Source organism: Ranitomeya imitator, chromosome 9, assembly GCF_032444005.1.
Source record: "Ranitomeya imitator isolate aRanImi1 chromosome 9, aRanImi1.pri, whole genome shotgun sequence".
In the NCBI taxonomy this organism is placed as follows: domain Eukaryota; kingdom Metazoa; phylum Chordata; class Amphibia; order Anura; family Dendrobatidae; genus Ranitomeya; species Ranitomeya imitator.
Window position 1 is genome coordinate 59,313,434 of NC_091290.1, and position 18,472 is coordinate 59,331,905.

Below are 18,472 nucleotides of genomic sequence, written 5' to 3' on the forward strand. Positions count from 1 at the left end.
CAGCTGGCTCCCCGCAGTTAGGCTTCCTGCTTGGCAAAACAGGCAGGTATTAGAAACTAGCTGCTAGTAAGGTCTTAACCCAATAAAAAAACAAGTCTTGGATAACTCCATGAAATACTATATTCACCCAATGTAACATAAACATACCCTATACTCACCTCCTGCGCCAGCACCATTCCGGTTATGTCAGGGTGGCATCTCCTAAGGCTCGGGGGACACTGTAATGCCGTAAAGAATGTCACACGAAACTAGGGAGACATTGCCGGAACGGAACCCGAGGGGAGTGCAAACTATTTATATTTTTTACATGGGGGAATATAGCATTAAGAAGGGGTTACACAGTACTGAACAACCCCTTTAACACTTTCTAAAGGAGGCTCTCAGAGGGCACGATTTGTGCTATGGTGACAGTCATGGGCCAGTGATTGGCTGCAGCGGTCACACAAAGGGGTGGACATGATATTTCTGGGCCTAGGTGAATGAGATCTTGTCAGAGACCACTATACATTGCTGGGGGGCAGTGGGGACTTGGCACGGTGTTGCCCCTTGTGTTATTCATGCTTTATAGTGAATATATTGACACAGGGTCAATATTGATGATTACTAATGATCCTCTGCTGGGGGGGTATATGGCTGTGACCATCTGCTGGGGGGATATATGGCTGTGACTCTCTGCTGGGAGGTATATGGCTGTGACCCTCTGCTGGGGGTTATATGGCTTTGACACTCTGCTGGGGGGTATATGGCTGTGACCCTCTGCTGGGGGGTATATGGCTGTGACCCTCTGCTGGGGGGTATATGGCTTTGACCCTCTGCTGGGGGGTATATGGCTTTGACCCTCTGCTGGGGGGTATATGGCTTTGACCCTCTGCTGGGGGTTTTATGGCTGTGACCCTCTGCTGGGAGGTTATATGGCTGTGACCCTCTGCTGGGGGGTATATGGCTTTGACCCTCTGCTGGGGGGTTATATGGCTGTGACCCTCTGCTGGGGGTTATATGGCTGTGACCCTCTGCTGGGGGGTATATGGCTGTGACCCTCTGCTGGGGGGTTATATGGCTTTGACCCTCTGCTGGGGGGTATATGGCTTTGACCCTCTGCTGGGGGTTATATGGCTTTGACCCTCTGCTGGGGGGTATATGGCTGTGACCCTCTGCTGGGGGGTATATGGCTGTGACCCTCTGCTGGGGGTTATATGGCTGTGACCCTCTGCTGGGGGTTATATGGCTGTGACCCTCTGCTGGGGGGTATATGGCTTTGACCCTCTGCTGGGGGTATATGGCTTTGACCCTCTGCTGGGGGGTATATGGCTTTGACCCTCTGCTGGGGGTTTTATGGCTGTGACGCTCTGCTGGGAGGTTATATGGCTGTGACCCTCTGCTGGGGGGTATATGGCTTTGACCCTCTGCTGGGGGGTATATGGCTGTGACCCTCTGCTGGGGGTTATATGGCTGTGACCCTCTGCTGGGGGTGTATGGCTGTGACCCTCTGCTGGGGGGTTATATGGCTTTGACCCTCTGCTGGGGGGTATATGGCTGTGACCCTCTGCTGGGGGGTATATGGCTTTGACCCTCTGCTGGGGGGTATATGGCTTTGACCCTCTGCTGGGGGGTATATGGCTGTGACCCTCTGCTGGGGGGTATATGGCTTTGACCCTCTGCTGGGGGGTATATGGCTTTGACCCTCTGCTGGGGGGTATATGGCTGTGACCCTCTGCTGGGGGGTATATGGCTTTGACCCTCTGCTGGGGGGTATATGGCTGTGACCCTCTGCTGGGGGGTATATGGCTTTGACCCTCTGCTGGGGGGTTATATGGCTGTGACCCTCTGCTGGGGGGTATATGGCTGTGACCCTCTGCTGGGGGGTATATGGCTTTGACCCTCTGCTGGGGGGTATATGGCTTTGACCCTCTGCTGGGGGGTATATGGCTGTGACCCTCTGCTGGGGGGTATATGGCTTTGACCCTCTGCTGGGGGGTATATGGCTGTGACCTCTGCTGGGGGGTATATGGCTTTGACCCTCTGCTGGGGGTTATATAGCTTTGACCCTCTGATGGGGGGTATATGGCTGTGACCCTCTGCTGGGGGGTATATGGCTGTGACCCTCTGCTGGGGGGTATATGGCTTTGACCCTCTGCTGGGGGGTATATGGCTTTGACCCTCTGCTGGGGGGTATATGGCTGTGACCCTCTGCTGGGGGGTATATGGCTGTGACCTCTGCTGGGGGGTATATGGCTTTGACCCTCTGCTGGGGGTTATATGGCTTTGACCCTCTGCTGGGGGGTATATGGCTGTGACCCTCTGCTGGGGGGTATATGGCTGTGACCCTCTGCTGGGGGGTATATGGCTTTGACCCTCTGCTGGGGGGTATATGGCTTTGACCCTCTGCTGGGGGTTATATGGCTTTGACCCTCTGCTGGGGGGTATATGGCTGTGACCCTCTGCTGGGGGGTATATGGCTGTGACCCTCTGCTGGGGGGTATATGGCTTTGACCCTCTGCTGGGGGGTATATGGCTTTGACCCTCTGCTGGGGGGTATATGGCTTTGACCCTCTGCTGGGGGTTTTATGGCTGTGACCCTCTGCTGGGAGGTTATATGGCTGTGACCCTCTGCTGGGGGGTATATGGCTTTGACCCTCTGCTGGGGGGTATATGGCTGTGACCCTCTGCTGGGGGTTATATGGCTGTGACCCTCTGCTGGGGGGTATATGGCTGTGACCCTCTGCTGGGGGGTATATGGCTGTGACCCTCTGCTGGGGGGTATATGGCTGTGACTCTCTGCTGGGGGGTATATGGCTTTGACCCTCTGCTGGGGGGTATATGGCTTTGACCCTCTGCTGGGGGGTATATGGCTTTGACCCTCTGCTGGGGGGTATATGGCTGTGACAATCTGCTGGGGGTTATATGGCTGTGACCCTCTGCTGGGGGGTATATGGCTGTGACCCTCTGCTGGGGGGTTATATGGCTGTGACCCTCTGCTAGGGGGTAAATGGCTGTGACCCTCTGCTGGGGGGTTCTATGGCTGTGACCCTCTGCTGGGGGGTATATGGCTGTGACCCTCTGCTGGGGGGTATATGGCTTTGACCCTCTGCTGGGGGGTTATATGGCTGTGACCCTCTGCTGGGGGGTATATGGCTTTGACCCTCTGCTGGGGGGTATATGGCTGTGACCCTCTGCTGGGGGGTATATGGCTTTGACCCTCTGCTGGGGGGTATATGGCTTTGACCCTCTGCTGGGGGTTATATGGCTGTGACCCTCTGCTGGGGGGTATATGGCTGTGACCCTCTGCTGGGGGTATATGGCTGTGACCCTCTGCTGGGGGTTATATGGCTTTGACCCTCTGCTGGGGGGTATATGGCTGTGACCCTCTGCTGGGGGTATATGGCTGTGACCCTCTGCTGGGGGGTTATATGGCTGTGACCCTCTGCTGGGGGTTATATGGCTTTGACCCTCTGCTGGGGGGTATATGGCTGTGACCCTCTGCTGGGGGGGTATATGGCTGTGATCCTCTGCTGGGGGGTTATATGGCTTTGACCCTCTGCTGGGGGTTATATGGCTTTGACCCTCTGCTGGGGGGTATATGGCTGTGACCCTCTGCTGGGGGTTATATGGCTGTGACCCTCTGCTGGGGGGTATATGGCTGTGACCCTCTGCTGGGGGTATATGGCTGTGACCCTCTGCTGGGGGTATATGGCTGTGATCCTCTGCTGGGGGGTATATGGCTTTGACCCTCTGATGGGGGGTATATGGCTGTGACCCTCTGCTGGGGGTATATGGCTGTGACCCTCTGCTGGGGGGTATATGGCTGTGACACTCTGCTGGGGGGTATATGGCTTTGACCCTCTGCTGGGGGGTATATGGCTTTGACCCTCTGCTGGGGGTTTTATTGCTGTGACCCTCTGCTGGGAGGTTATATGGCTGTGACCCTCTGCTGGGGGGTATATGGCTTTGACCCTCTGCTGGGGGTATATGGCTGTGACCCTCTCCTGGGGGGTATATGGCTTTGACCCTCTGCTGGGGGATATATGGCTGTGACCCTCTGCTGGGGGGTATATGGCTGTGACCCTCTGCTGGGGGGTTATATGGCTGTGACCCTCTGCTGGGGGGTATATGGCTGTGACCCTCTGCTGGGGGATATATGGCTGTGACCCTCTGCTGGGGGTTATAAGGCTGTGACCCTCTGCTGGGGGGTTATATGGCTGTGACCCTCTGCTGGGGGGTTATATGGCTGTGACCCTCTGCTGGGGGTTATAAGGCTGTGACCCTCTGCTGGGGGGTTATATGGCTGTGACCCTCATGGGGGGTTATATGGCTGTGACCCTCTGCTGGGGGGTTATATGGTTGTGACCCTCTGCTGGGGGGTTATATGGCTGTGACCCTCTGCTGGGGGGTTATATGGCTGTGACCCTCTGCTGGGGGGTTATAGAGCTGTGACCCTCTGCTGGGGGGTTATAGAGCTGTGACCCTCTGCTGGGGGGTATATGGCTGTGACCCTCTGCTGGGGGGTTATATGGCTGTGACCCTCTGCTGGGGGGTTATATGGCTGTGACCCTCTGCTGGGGGGTTATAGAGCTGTGACCCTCTGCTGGGGGGTTATAGAGCTGTGACCCTCTGCTGGGGGGTTATATGGCTGTGACCCTCTGCTGGGGGGTTGTATGGCTGTGACCCTCTGCTGGGGGGTTATATGGCTGTGACCCTCTGCTGGGGGGTTATATGGCTGTGACCCTCTGTTGGGGGTTATATGGCTGTGACCTCTGCTGGGGGGTTATATGGCTGTGACCCTCTGCTGGGGGGTTATAGAGCTGTGACCCTCTGCTGGGGGGTTATAGAGCTGTGACCCTCTGCTGGGGGGTTATATGGCTGTGACCCTCTGCTGGGGGGGTTATATGGCTGTGACCCTCTGCTGGGGGGTTATAGAGCTGTGACCCTCTGCTGGGGGGTTATAGAGCTGTGACCCTCTGTTGGGGGTTATATGGCTGTGACCTCTGCTGGGGGGTTATATGGCTGTGACCCTCTGCTGGGGGGTATATGGCTGTGACCCTCTGCTGGGGGGTATATGGCTTTGACCCTCTGCTGGGAGGTTATATGGCTGTGACCCTCTGCTGGGGGGTTATATGGCTGTGACCCTCTGCTGGGGGGTATATGGCTGTGACCCTCTGCTGGGGGGTATATGGCTGTGATCCTCTGCTGGGGGGTTATATGGCTTTGACCCTCTGCTGGGGGTTATATGGCTTTGACCCTCTGCTGGGCGGTATATGGCTGTGACCCTCTGCTGGGGGGTTATATGGCTGTGACCCTCTGCTGGGGGGTATATGGCTGTGACCCTCTGCTGGGGGGTATATGGCTGTGATCCTCTGCTGGGGGGTTATATGGTTGTGACCCTCTGCTGGGGGTTATATGGCTTTGACCCTCTGCTGGGGGTATATGGCTGTGACCCTCTGCTGGGGGGTATATGGCTTTGACCCTCTGCTGGGGGGTATATGGCTTTGACCCTCTGATGGGGGGTATATGGCTGTGACCCTCTGCTGGGGGGTATATGGCTGTGACTCTCTGCTGGGGGGTATATGGCTGTGACCCTCTGCTGGGAGGTATATGGCTGTGACCCTCTGCTGGGGGGTATATGGCTTTGACCCTCTGCTGGGGGGTATTTGGCTTTGACCCTCTGCTGGGGGGTATATGGCTTTGACCCTCTGATGGGGGGTATATGGCTGTGACCCTCTGCTGGGGGGTATATGGCTGTGACTCTCTGCTGGGGGGTATATGGCTGTGACCCTCTGCTGGGAGGTATATGGCTGTGACCCTCTGCTGGGGGGTATATGGCTTTGACCCTCTGCTGGGGGGTATATGGCTTTGACCCTCTGCTGGGGGGTATATGGCTTTGACCCTCTGCTGGGGGGTATATGGCTTTGACCCTCTGCTGGGGGGTATATGGCTTTGACCCTCTGCTGGGGGTATATGGCTTTGACCCTCTGATGGGGGGTATATGGCTTTGACCCTCTGCTGGGAGGTTATATGGCTGTGACCCTCTGCTGGGGGTATATGGCTGTGACCCTCTGCTGGGGGGTATATGGCTGTGACCCTCTGCTGGGGGGTATATGGCTTTGACCCTCTGCTGGGGGATATATGGCTTTGACCCTCTGCTGGGAGGTTATATGGCTGTCACCCTCTGCTGGGGGGTATATGGCTGTGACCCTCTGCTGGGGGGTATATGGCTGTGACCCTCTGCTGGGGGGTATATGGCTTTGACCCTCTGCTGGGGGATATATGGCTTTGACCCTCTGCTGGGAGGTTATATGGCTGTGACCCTCTGCTGGGGGGTATATGGCTGTGACCCTCTGCTGGGGGTTATAAGGCTGTGACCCTCTGCTGGGGGGTTATATGGCTGTGACCCTCTGCTGGGGGGTTATATGGCTGTGACCCTCTGCTGGGGGTTATAAGGCTGTGACCCTCTGCTGGGGGGTTATATGGCTTTGACCCTCTGCTGGGAGGTTATATGGCTGTGACCCTCTGCTGGGGGGTATATGGCTGTGACCCTCTGCTGGGGGGTTATATGGCTGTGACTCTCTGCTGGGGGGTTATATGGCTGTGACTCTCTGCTGGGGGGTATATGGCTGTGACCCTCTGCTGGGAGGTTATATGGCTGTGACCCTCTGCTGGGGGGTATATGGCTGTGACCCTCTGCTGGGGGGTATGTGGCTGTGACCCTCTGCTGGGGGGTATATGGCTTTGACCCTCTGCTGGGGGATATATGGCTTTGACCCTCTGCTGGGAGGTTATATGGCTGTGACCCTCTGCTGGGGGGTTATATGGCTGTGACCCTCTGCTGGGGGGTTATATGGTTGTGACCCTCTGCTGGGGGGTTATATGGCTGTGACCCTCTGCTGGGGGGTATATGGCTTTGACCCTCTGCTGGGGGATATATGGCTTTGACCCTCTGCTGGGAGGTTATATGGCTGTGACCCTCTGCTGGGGGGTATATGGCTGTGACCCTCTGCTGGGGGGTTATATGGCTGTGACCCTCTGCTGGGGGGTTATATGGCTGTGACCCTCTGTTGGGGGTTATATGGCTGTGACCCTCTGCTGGGGGTTATGTGGCTGTGACCCTCTGTTGGGGGGTTATGTGGCTGTGACCCTCTGCTGGGGGGTTATATGGCTGTGACCCTCTGCTGGGGGGTTATATGGCTGTGACCCTCTGCTGGGGGGTATATGGCTGTGACCCTCTGCTGGGGGGTTATATGGCTGTGACCCTCTGCTGGGGGTTATGTGGCTGTGACCCTCTGCTGGGGGGTTATATGGCTGTGACCCTCTGCTGGGGGGTTATATGGTTGTGACCCTCTGCTGGGGGGTTATATGGCTGTGACCCTCTGTTGGGGGGGTTATATGGCTGTGACCCTCTGTTGGGGGGTTATATGGCTGTGACCCTCTGCTGGGGGGTTATATGGTTGTGACCCTCTGCTGGGGGGTTATATGGCTGTGACCCTCTGCTGGGGGGTATATGGCTTTGACCCTCTGCTGGGGGGTATATGGCTGTGACCCTCTGTTGGGGGGTATATGGCTGTGACCCTCTGCTGGGGGGTTATATGGTTGTGACCCTCTGTTGGGGGTTATATGGCTGTGACCCTCTGTTGGGGGTTATATGGTTGTGACCCTCTGCTGGGGGGTTATATGGTTGTGACCCTCTGTTGGGGGTTATATGGCTGTGACCCTCTGTTGGGGGTTATATGGTTGTGACCCTCTGTTGGGGGGTATATGGCTGTGACCTCTGCTGGGGGTTATGTGGCTGTGACCCTCTGCTGGGGGGTTATATGGCTGTGACCCTCTGCTGGGGGGTATTTGGGTGTGACCCTCTGCTGGGGGGTTATATGGCTGTGACCCTCTGCTGGGGGTTATATGGCTGTGACCCTCTGTTGGGGGGTTATATGGCTGTGACCCTCTGCTGGGGGTTATATGGCTGTGACCCTCTGCTGGGGGGTTATATGGCTGTGACCCTCTGCTGGGGGGTATATGGCTGTGACCCTCTGCTGGGGGGTTATATGGTTGTGACCCTCAGTTGGGGGTTATATGGCTGTGACCCTCTGCTGGGGGGTTATATGGCTGTGACCCTCTGTTGGGGGGTTATATGGCTGTGACCCTCTGCTGGGGGGTTATATGGCTGTGACTCTCTGCTGGGGGGTTATATGGCTGTGACCCTCTGCTGGGGGTTATATGGCTGTGACCCTCTGTTGGGGGGTTATATGGCTGTGACCCTCTGCTGGGGGGTTATATGGCTGTGACCCTCTGCTGGGGGGTTATATGGTTGTGACCCTCTGTTGGGGGTTATATGGCTGTGACCCTCTGCTGGGGGGTTATATGGTTGTGACCCTCTGTTGGGGGGTTATATGGTTGTGACCCTCTGTTGGGGGTTATATGGCTGTGACCTCTGCTGGGGGGTTATATGGCTGTGACCCTCTGCTGGGGGGTATATGGCTGTGACCCTCTGTTGGGGGTTATATGGCTGTGACCCTCTGCTGGGGGGTTATATGGCTGTGACCCTCTGCTGGGGGTTATATGGCTGTGACCCTCTGCTGGGGGGTTATATGGCTGTGACCCTCTGTTGGGGGGTTATATGGCTGTGACCCTCTGCTGGGGGGTATATGGCTGTGACCCTCTGTTGGGGGTTATATGGCTGTGACCTCTGCTGGGGGGTATATGGCTGTGACCCTCTGTTGGGGGTTATATGGCTGTGACCCTCTGCTGGGGGGTTATATGGTTGTGACCCTCTGTTGGGGGTTATATGGCTGTGACCCTCTGTTGGGGGGTTATATGGCTGTGACCCTCTGCTGGGGGGTTATATGGCTGTGACCCTCTGTTGGGGGTTATATGGCTGTGACCTCTGCTGGGGGGTTATATGGCTGTGACCCTCTGCTGGGGGGTATATGGCTGTGACCCTCTGTTGGGGGTTATATGGCTGTGACCCTCTGCTGGGGGGTTATATGGCTGTGACCCTCTGCTGGGGGTTATATGGCTGTGACCCTCTGCTGGGGGGTTATATGGCTGTGACCCTCTGCTGGGGGGTATATGGCTGTGACCCTCTGCTGGGGGGTTATATGGTTGTGACCCTCTGTTGGGGGTTATATGGCTGTGACCCTCTGCTGGGGGGTTATATGGCTGTGACCCTCTGTTGGGGGGTTATATGGCTGTGACCCTCTGCTGGGGGGTTATATGGCTGTGACTCTCTGCTGGGGGGTTATATGGCTGTGACCCTCTGCTGGGGGTTATATGGCTGTGACCCTCTGTTGGGGGGTTATATGGCTGTGACCCTCTGCTGGGGGGTTATATGGCTGTGACCCTCTGCTGGGGGGTTATATGGTTGTGACCCTCTGTTGGGGGTTATATGGCTGTGACCCTCTGCTGGGGGGTTATATGGTTGTGACCCTCTGTTGGGGGGTTATATGGTTGTGACCCTCTGTTGGGGGTTATATGGCTGTGACCTCTGCTGGGGGGTTATATGGCTGTGACCCTCTGCTGGGGGGTATATGGTTGTGACCCTCTGTTGGGGGTTATATGGCTGTGACCTCTGCTGGGGGGTTATATGGCTGTGACCCTCTGCTGGGGGGTTATATGGCTGTGACCCTCTGCTGGGGGGTTATATGGCTGTGACCCTCTGTTGGGGGTTATATGGCTGTGACCCTCTGCTGGGGGGTTATATGGCTGTGACCCTCTGCTGGGGGTTATATGGCTGTGACCCTCTGCTGGGGGGTTATATGGCTGTGACCCTCTGTTGGGGGGTTATATGGCTGTGACCCTCTGCTGGGGGGTATATGGCTGTGACTCTCTGTTGGGGGTTATATGGCTGTGACCTCTGCTGGGGGGTATATGGCTGTGACCCTCTGTTGGGGGTTATATGGCTGTGACCCTCTGCTGGGGGGTTATATGGTTGTGACCCTCTGTTGGGGGTTATATGGCTGTGACCCTCTGTTGGGGGGTTATATGGCTGTGACCCTCTGCTGGGGGGTTATATGGCTGTGACCCTCTGTTGGGGGTTATATGGCTGTGACCTCTGCTGGGGGGTTATATGGCTGTGACCCTCTGCTGGGGGGTATATGGCTGTGACCCTCTGTTGGGGGTTATATGGCTGTGACCCTCTGCTGGGGGGTTATATGGCTGTGACCCTCTGCTGGGGGTTATATGGCTGTGACCCTCTGCTGGGGGGTTATATGGTTGTGACCCTCTGCTGGGGGGTTATATGGCTGTGACCCTCTGTTGGGGGGGTTATATGGCTGTGACCCTCTGTTGGGGGGTTATATGGCTGTGACCCTCTGCTGGGGGGTTATATGGTTGTGACCCTCTGCTGGGGGGTTATATGGCTGTGACCCTCTGCTGGGGGGTTATATGGTTGTGACCCTCTGTTGGGGGTTATATGGCTGTGACCCTCTGTTGGGTGTTATATGGTTGTGACCCTCTGCTGGGGGGTTATATGGTTGTGACCCTCTGTTGGGGGTTATATGGCTGTGACCCTCTGTTGGGGGTTATATGGTTGTGACCCTCTGTTGGGGGGTATATGGCTGTGACCTCTGCTGGGGGTTATGTGGCTGTGACCCTCTGCTGGGGGGTTATATGGCTGTGACCCTCTGCTGGGGGGTATTTGGGTGTGACCCTCTGCTGGGGGGTTATATGGCTGTGACCCTCTGCTGGGGGTTATATGGCTGTGACCCTCTGTTGGGGGGTTATATGGCTGTGACCCTCTGCTGGGGGTTATATGGCTGTGACCCTCTGCTGGGGGGTTATATGGCTGTGACCCTCTGCTGGGGGGTATATGGCTGTGACCCTCTGCTGGGGGGTTATATGGTTGTGACCCTCTGTTGGGGGTTATATGGCTGTGACCCTATGCTGGGGGGTTATATGGCTGTGACCCTCTGTTGGGGGGTTATATGGCTGTGACCCTCTGCTGGGGGGTTATATGGTTGTGACCCTCTGTTGGGGGGTTATATGGTTGTGACCCTCTGTTGGGGGTTATATGGCTGTGACCTCTGCTGGGGGGTTATATGGTTGTGACCCTCTGCTGGGGGTTATATGGCTGTGACCCTCTGCTGGGGGGTTATATGGCTGTGACCCTCTGCTGGGGGTTATATGGCTGTGACCCTCTGCTGGGGGGTTATATGGTTGTGACCCTCTGTTGGGGGGTTATATGGTTGTGACCCTCTGTTGGGGGGTTATATGGCTGTGACTCTCTGCTGGGGGGTTATATGGTTGTGACCCTCTGTTGGGGGGTATATGGCTGTGACCTCTGCTGGGGGGTTATATGGCTGTGACCCTCTGCTGGGGGTTATATGGCTGTGACCCTCTGCTGGGGGGTATATGGCTGTGACCCTCTGTTGGGGGTTATATGGTTGTGACCCTCTGTTGGGGGGTTATATGGCTGTGACCCTCTGCTGGGGGGTATATGGTTGTGACCCTCTGCTGGGGGGTATATGGCTGTGACCCTCTGTTGGGGGTTATATGGCTGTGACCCTCTGTTGGGGGTATATGGCTGTGACCCTCTGTTGGGGGTTATATGGCTGTGACCTCTGTTGGGGGTTATATGGCTGTGACCCTCTGCTGGGGGTTATATGGCTGTGACCCTCTGCTGGGGGGTTATATGGCTTTGACCCTCTGCTGGGGGGTATTTGGCTGTGACCCTCTGTTGGGGGGTTATATGGTTGTGACTCTCTGCTGGGGGGTTATATGGTTGTGACCCTCTGTTGGGGTGTTATATGGCTGTGACCCTCTGCTGGGGGGTTATATGGCTTTGACCCTCTGCTGGGGGGTATATGGCTTTGACCCTCTGCTGGGGGGTATTTGGCTGTGACCCTCTGTTGGGGGGTTATATGGTTGTGACTCTCTGCTGGGGGGTTATATGGTTGTGACCCTCTGTTGGGGGTTATATGGTTGTGACCCTCTGTTGGGGGTTAAATGGCTGAGACCCTCTGCTGGAGGTTATAGTGCTGTGACCCTCTGCTCGGGGGTATTTGGCTGTGACCCTACAGCTCCAGGCTCGGGGCAGTGACTGAGCGGTCAGCATTGCGCCTGACAACTACTGGAAAGTGGAAATCCACAGACAGCCGACCAGACTCAGCTTCAGCACCGCGGACAGCGCATGCGTGACAAACTCACTTTCGGCTGGCGTGATCCCAACACCACGCCCCTTAGCAACGACTGCGCGGCCTCGTCCAGCCGGCTGTCAGGGCCGGTGACGTCACGTAGTCATGTGCCCCCCAACCCACGTGGTGAGGTGAAAGCGTGCGTCCCCCTGCTCCTCCCATCCCCGGTCAGTGGGAGACTTCTTCCCAGCGGCTGAGGAGGACGGAGCTGCCCATGATAGCGGCGCCCGCTGCGGAGCCATGATACGCCATGAGGGCAGGAAGGGAGCCGCTAGTAGGAAGTCCTCCCTGGACGGCCAGGACGAGACGGAGGGCAGAAGCAGATACCCGGCCGGCAAGTCCCTGCTCCGGGGGGAGACCTCCAGGACCACCACGGAGTCTGAAGTGTTTGATGATGGCACCAACACTTTCTTCTGGTGAGCCGCCTGAGGGGCCCGGGCATCGTGGGGCTGTGCGTGTGCCAGGCTGGGGCAACCTGTGGCTGCTGCCCTGTAGTACTACTGCCCCCAGCATGGTCAGTGGGGTGTGTGGCTGCTGCTGCCCCTCCCGGGAGATAGGCCCGGGCTGTGCTCCCTGCACACTGACACAATGGCCCTCTAATAATGCTGGGGTCTCCAGTGGCTGGGGAACTACAACTCCCAGCATGCCCCAGGCTTCACGTCTGCTGGAGAGCGACAGGTTCCAGCACTGAGGAATCTCTGATGAGCCATAGAGCGGATGGTGCGACCCCCAAAGTTCTAGGTCCTGAGACTAGTAATGGGGGCTGTCACCAGCCCCTTCATAGCCGGGCCAGCCTGTAATAATGGGGACTTCACCCGCCACTGATGAATGGTGCCTTTATAACCAGCCATTAGTGATCTACAGGGGTGTTCTGAACGTGTGCTGGGTGGTCCCTGGGGGGCTGATGTCTTCTATCGGCTGAGGGTGTATGTGGTGCTGCGCTGTAGACCACCTCAGGGGCAGACATACCATTGGTGCAGCCGCACAGGGGTCCACGACTTAAGGGGCCACTGCCGCCCCCAAAGCAGGTGGAACTGTGCGTTATGATGAAATATTAGACTGTTGAGGGCCCGTGTAGTGTTCTTACACAGCGGACCACCTAGTCCTTGGAGGAACCAAACTTCTCTGTCCATGTGGTAATTGGGTCAGTTACTGCCGATTGTCCTGTGCATGTTGGAGACGTGATCTTGTGTATGATCCCGTGTAGTGTGCACGCATGCTCTAAGTCTACACGGGACCAAACACATGAGGGCAAAGCGTCTGCCCCCAAACTTACCGACTGCCGTGTGTGTGCTCCTGTGTCTCCCCTGATAATGATGGCCGCCGGTGTAGGAAGGATTGGGCGTGATGATATTCGATGCCTGATAGACCCCCGAGTCTGGCAGCAGCTCGTTCTTCGTTCCATATTGAGATCAGTTGCACATTTGTCTGAGCCGAGGGTCTGCGTGGTCGGCACTGGCATCTTGTGCTGCAGATCTCACTGCTGTGGTTGTGGTTGAATGCAGGGAGATAATAATCTTTATATAGCGCCAACATATTCCGCAGCGCTTTACAGTTTAACAGCTTCAAACACAACAGTCATAAGTAACAACGTTAGCAATACAATAATTAAAGCAAAATAAGACGACCCTGCTCGTGAGAGCTTACAATCTACAATGAGGTGGGGGAGAATCAAAGTACAGGTGTGTATTTACAATGATGTATTTACAATGATGGTCCAGCCATCTTCTGGGGGTGGGGGATGGAAGTAGTGAATGGGCCACACACACAAACAAAATAACTGATTAGGGAACATGATAGGCCGCTCTGAACAAATGTGTTTTGAGGGAACGCCTAAAACTATGCAAGTTGTGGATGGTCCTAATATCTTGGGGTAGAGCATTCCAGAGGATTGGTGCAGCACGGGAGAAGTCTTGGAGTCGGGAGTGGGAGGTACGGATTAGTGCAGAGGTTAGTCGAAAGTCATTTGCAGAGCACAGCGGTCGGTTAGGCCGATAGACAAAAATGAGGGAGGAGATGTAAGGGGGTGCCGCACTGTGGAGAGCTTTGTGGGTGAGAACAAGTACTTTGAATTGTATCCTGTAATGGATGGGCAGCCAGTGTAACGACAGGCGAAGAGCGGACGATTAGCCAAATAGACGACCTTGGCTGCTGCATTAAGGATGGACTGGAGAGGGGAAAGTCGAGTGAGGGGGAGGCCAATTAATAGAGCATTACAGTAGTCCAGGCGGGAGTGAATCAGGGCGATAGTGAGGGTTTTTGTTGTTTCTATAGTGAGAAAAGGGCGGATTCTAGAGATGTTCTTTAGGTGTAAGTGGCACGAGCGGGCAAGAGATTGTATGTGGGAGGTGAAGGAGAGATCGGAGTCAAACATAACACCCAGACAGTGCGCCTGCTGCCGGGGTGTTATTATGGTGCCACCCACGGAGAGGGAAATGTCAGGTTTAGGGAGGTTAGCAGATGGTGGGAGCAGAAGAAGTTCAGTTTTGGAGAGGTTGAGTTTCAGATAGAGAGCGGACATGATGTCGGAGACTGCGGACAGACAGTCAGTGGCTTTCTGTAGTACAGCGGGGGTAAGGTCAGGGGATGACGTGTATAGTTGTGCGTCGTCGGCATAAAGATGGTACTGAAAGCCAAATCTGCTGATGGTCTGTCCAATTGGGGCCGTGTAGAGGGAGAAGAGAAGGGGGCCAAGGACTGAGCCCTGAGGTACCCCAACAGTGAAAGGAAGAGGAGATGAAGTGGAGCCAGAGAACAGAACACTGAAGGAGCGGTCAGAAAGATAGGAGGAGAACCAAGAGAGAGCAGTGTCCTTAATGCCAAGTGACGGGAGCCTAGAGAATAGGAGAGGGTGGTCAACAGTATCGAAAGGTCGAGAAGAATGAGCAGAGTTTGGTCACCGTTACATTTTGCAGTCAGAAGGTTGTTGGTCACTTTGATGAGTGCAGTTTCTGTCGAGTGTAGGGGGCGGAAGCCGGACTGTGAAGGGTCTAGGAGGGAATGAGTGGAGAGGTAATGGGCAGGGTGGGAGTAGACCAGGTGCTCCAAGAGTTTAGAGATGAAGGGGAGATTGGAGACCGGTCTGTAGTTGTTTGTGCAGGATGGGTCGAGGGCAGGTTTCTTTAGTATCGGAGTAATGATAGTGTTTGAAGGAGGACTGGAAAATGCCTGAGGAGAGTGAGAGATTAAAGATTGTAGTTAAGTGAGTAGTGACGGCTGGAGAGAGAAACTGGAGGAGATGAGAGGGAATGGGGTCGGTAGAGCATGTAGTCAGATGAGAAGAAGAGAGGAGCCTGGAGACTTCTTCTTCTGTGATGGGATCAAATGCGAAGAGTGAGCCACGGGAAATGCAGGGAGGGGTGGGAGTCACTGAACTTGGTGATTGGGAGCAGATTTCCTGATGGATATTATCTATTTTCTCTATAAAGTAGGAGGCCAGGTCATCAGCACAAATGTCTGTGATAAGAACTGGTGCTTTTGGCCTGAGGAGGGAGTGAAAGGTGTCAAAAAGTTTCTTGGGGTTGTTGGATAGTGAGGAGATCTGGGTGGTGAAGTAGGTCTGTTTGGCGAGGTGAAGGGCAGAATTATAGGTCCTTAACATACATTTGAAGTGTATGAAGTCTTCTGGTGTGCGAGTTTTCCTCCATAAGCGTTCAGCACTCCTAGAGCATCACTGGAGAAATCGGGTTTGTGAAGTGAGCCAGGGCTGTTATACTCTGTGTTTGGAGGTTCTGAGGGTGAGGGGAGCTACGTGGTCACGGGGGGAATCTGAGTGTCATTGTAGTGATGTACAGCCAGATCAGGACAGGAAAAAGAGGAGATTGGGAACAGTGAGTAGTGTAGGTTGTGTGAGGGTTATTGGCTTGCAGATTTCTGACTGAATGGAAGGTACATGGGTGCTGGGGTGAGTGAGGATTTGTGAGCATGAAGGATCACTTTAGCTGTACTCTATTTAGCGCTCTCCATAGATGTGATCTATGTATGGAGCCTTTCTGCTCCTAGGATGAGCGGTTGATTGTTTCTCAGCCAGGCTGGCGCTCCTCCTCCTCCTGTATGGCGGGTGTTCCTCCTGTATGGCGGGCGCTCCTCCTCCTCCTGTAGCGCTGCGCTTCTCCTGTATGGCGGGCGCTCCTCCTCCTCCTGTAGCGCGGTGCTCCTCCTGTATGGCGGGCGCTCCTCCTCCTCCTGTAGCGCGGTGCTCCTCCTGTATGGCGGGCGCTCCTCCTTCTCCTGTAGAGCTGCGCTTCTCCTGTAGCGCTCTTGTTCCCGTGTCCTCCTGTAGTTCACTTATCCCTTTACTGAATTGTAATGGGATGTAACTTGCTGATAACGCCGCAAAGCAAATAAAAGGGCGATAAAATGTTGACCTTGAAACCTGTAATCGATTTTGTGCTTCTGTGACTGCAGGCTGCGGTCACTCTACGCCGTGTATTATGTGCTGTCACACTGTGTAATAAATATCACTAATATTATGGTTTACTAACAATATCGGAGCATAAACAAGTTCGACCCCTTCCATGCCCGGCAACAGGATTGTATCTGCCCAAAACTGCATGGCCATGAGTCAGGCATAGGATAAATATATTGTTCCAGTATATATTTTTTGTATTTTAATGAGTTTTAGAAATTAAAGGGACTCTGTTCCCTCCAAATTCAGGTGACAATTTTCAGCCATAGGGGCAGGGTTTTCGGGTGTTTGATTCACCCTTTCCTTACCCGCTGGCTGCAACATTGGATTGAAGTTCATTCTCTGTCCTCCGTAGTACATACCTGCACAAGGCAATCGGAGTAGGGAGTGGAAGGTTTGGATTATGGAGGATGTTGGCTCAGTTCCAGAATAACGGGCACGGATAGGGTGATGGACAGATGATACAGCTGCTGTAGGGCAGTGCAGAACTGTGGAGCGTTTTTTGGGTGAGAGAGAAGTTTATATTGGACTCTGTAGCAGATGAGTAACCAGGGCAGTGACTGGCACAGGGTGGAGGCATTGGTGTAGCGGCTGGACAGCAATCAACCCTGTCTGCTGCTTCCAGGACTGAATGGAGAGTAGAAGAGTTGGTAAGAGGGAGACAGTAACGAAGAGTGACACTAAGTTTTGCAGCTTCAAAGGTGAGAAAAAACAGATTTTGGTGATGTTTTTTAGATGCAGGTGACACGAGCTAGTGAGTAACTGGATATTGAGAACAAAGGAAAGTACCGAGGCAGATATGGCCCCAAGACAGCGAGCGTTCTGTTGTGGAGTTATGGTTGAACCCCCCAGGGTAATTACAATATGCGGTATAGGTTCGTTAGTAGAGGAGGGGAAACTCGAGCCGTCCGGTCTTGGAGCAATTCAGCTTCATGTAAAGGGAGGACATGATGGAGATAGCGGTCAGGCAATCCCTTCTATTATGTATTAAGGTGGTGGAGATGGCAGGAGAAGAGCTTTATAATTGGGTGTCATGAGCACAGAGATGGGGCTGGAAACCAAAACTGCTAATATTTTGTCCAATAGGGGCAATGTATAGGGAGTGTACTGTTCTTTTTTTTTTTTTTTTTTTTTTTCTGCCTTGTTGAGTCCTGCCTCATTTTGGCCAAGACTCTGCATATGGTTTTCCAGCACTTTTCATCCATTCAAATGAATAGGGGAAAAAAATGCTTCCAAAATGCACATGTTGTACACAGCAATTGTTTCCTACCACCATTCTGATTTTTTTTTATTTTTTTTTTGTGGAGCAAAAAAAAGATGCAAAAACGCCACCTGAGAACACATTAGAGGTAAAAAAAAAAAAAAAAATCAAAAGACCTGACTTGTAGGACACTTATTTTAATTTGCAAGCCGCAAACATCCGCAATCTGATGAAGTCCAACTCCGTTGATTGTGGCGAATGATGGGACTTGTCAGATGATAGTGAAGCTTCCTCCAGGGATTAGTCTTGTATTATTCATGTGTACAATGTGCGGGAGATGGTTGAGGCTCAGACCTGTGGGAACACTTTCTCTTCATGACAATGGATGCGTCTATGGTTTCCGCTTCAGTAAACCTTTACATTAGGAGCCACTTAAATGCTTATATTGGGCTCTGGTAATGCTCTGTCCTGGCTTCTGTCTTGCACAACCTATTTTAGAGCAGTGGTCATTATTTTTTCCCATTGATTTTATAATGGATTTTGCTGGGTCTCCATTATTTTATTTATTTTTAAAGGGCACCTGTCACCCCGAAAATCGCGGGTGAGGTAATCCCACCGGCATCAGGGGCTTATCTGCAGCATTCTGTAATGCTGTAGATAAGCCCCCGATGTAACCTGAAAAAGGAGAAAAAGACGTTATATTATACTCACCCAGGAGCGGTCCCGCTGCTGGTCAGTTCGGATGGG

General features: G+C 54.2%; 1 protein-coding gene across 1 annotated transcript in view; it reads left to right on the top strand.

Moving 5' to 3' along the window:
* Nucleotides 1–12,227: 12,227 nt before the first annotated feature.
* Nucleotides 12,228–18,472, top strand: part of PTDSS2 (phosphatidylserine synthase 2) — a 93,088-nt gene continuing 86,843 nt past the window's right edge. The window contains exon 1 of the mRNA XM_069739384.1: nt 12,228–12,532. Within this exon, the coding sequence (XP_069595485.1) occupies nt 12,357–12,532 (176 nt within the window). The 5' untranslated portion in view covers nt 12,228–12,356. The remainder of the gene's footprint in view (nt 12,533–18,472) is intronic.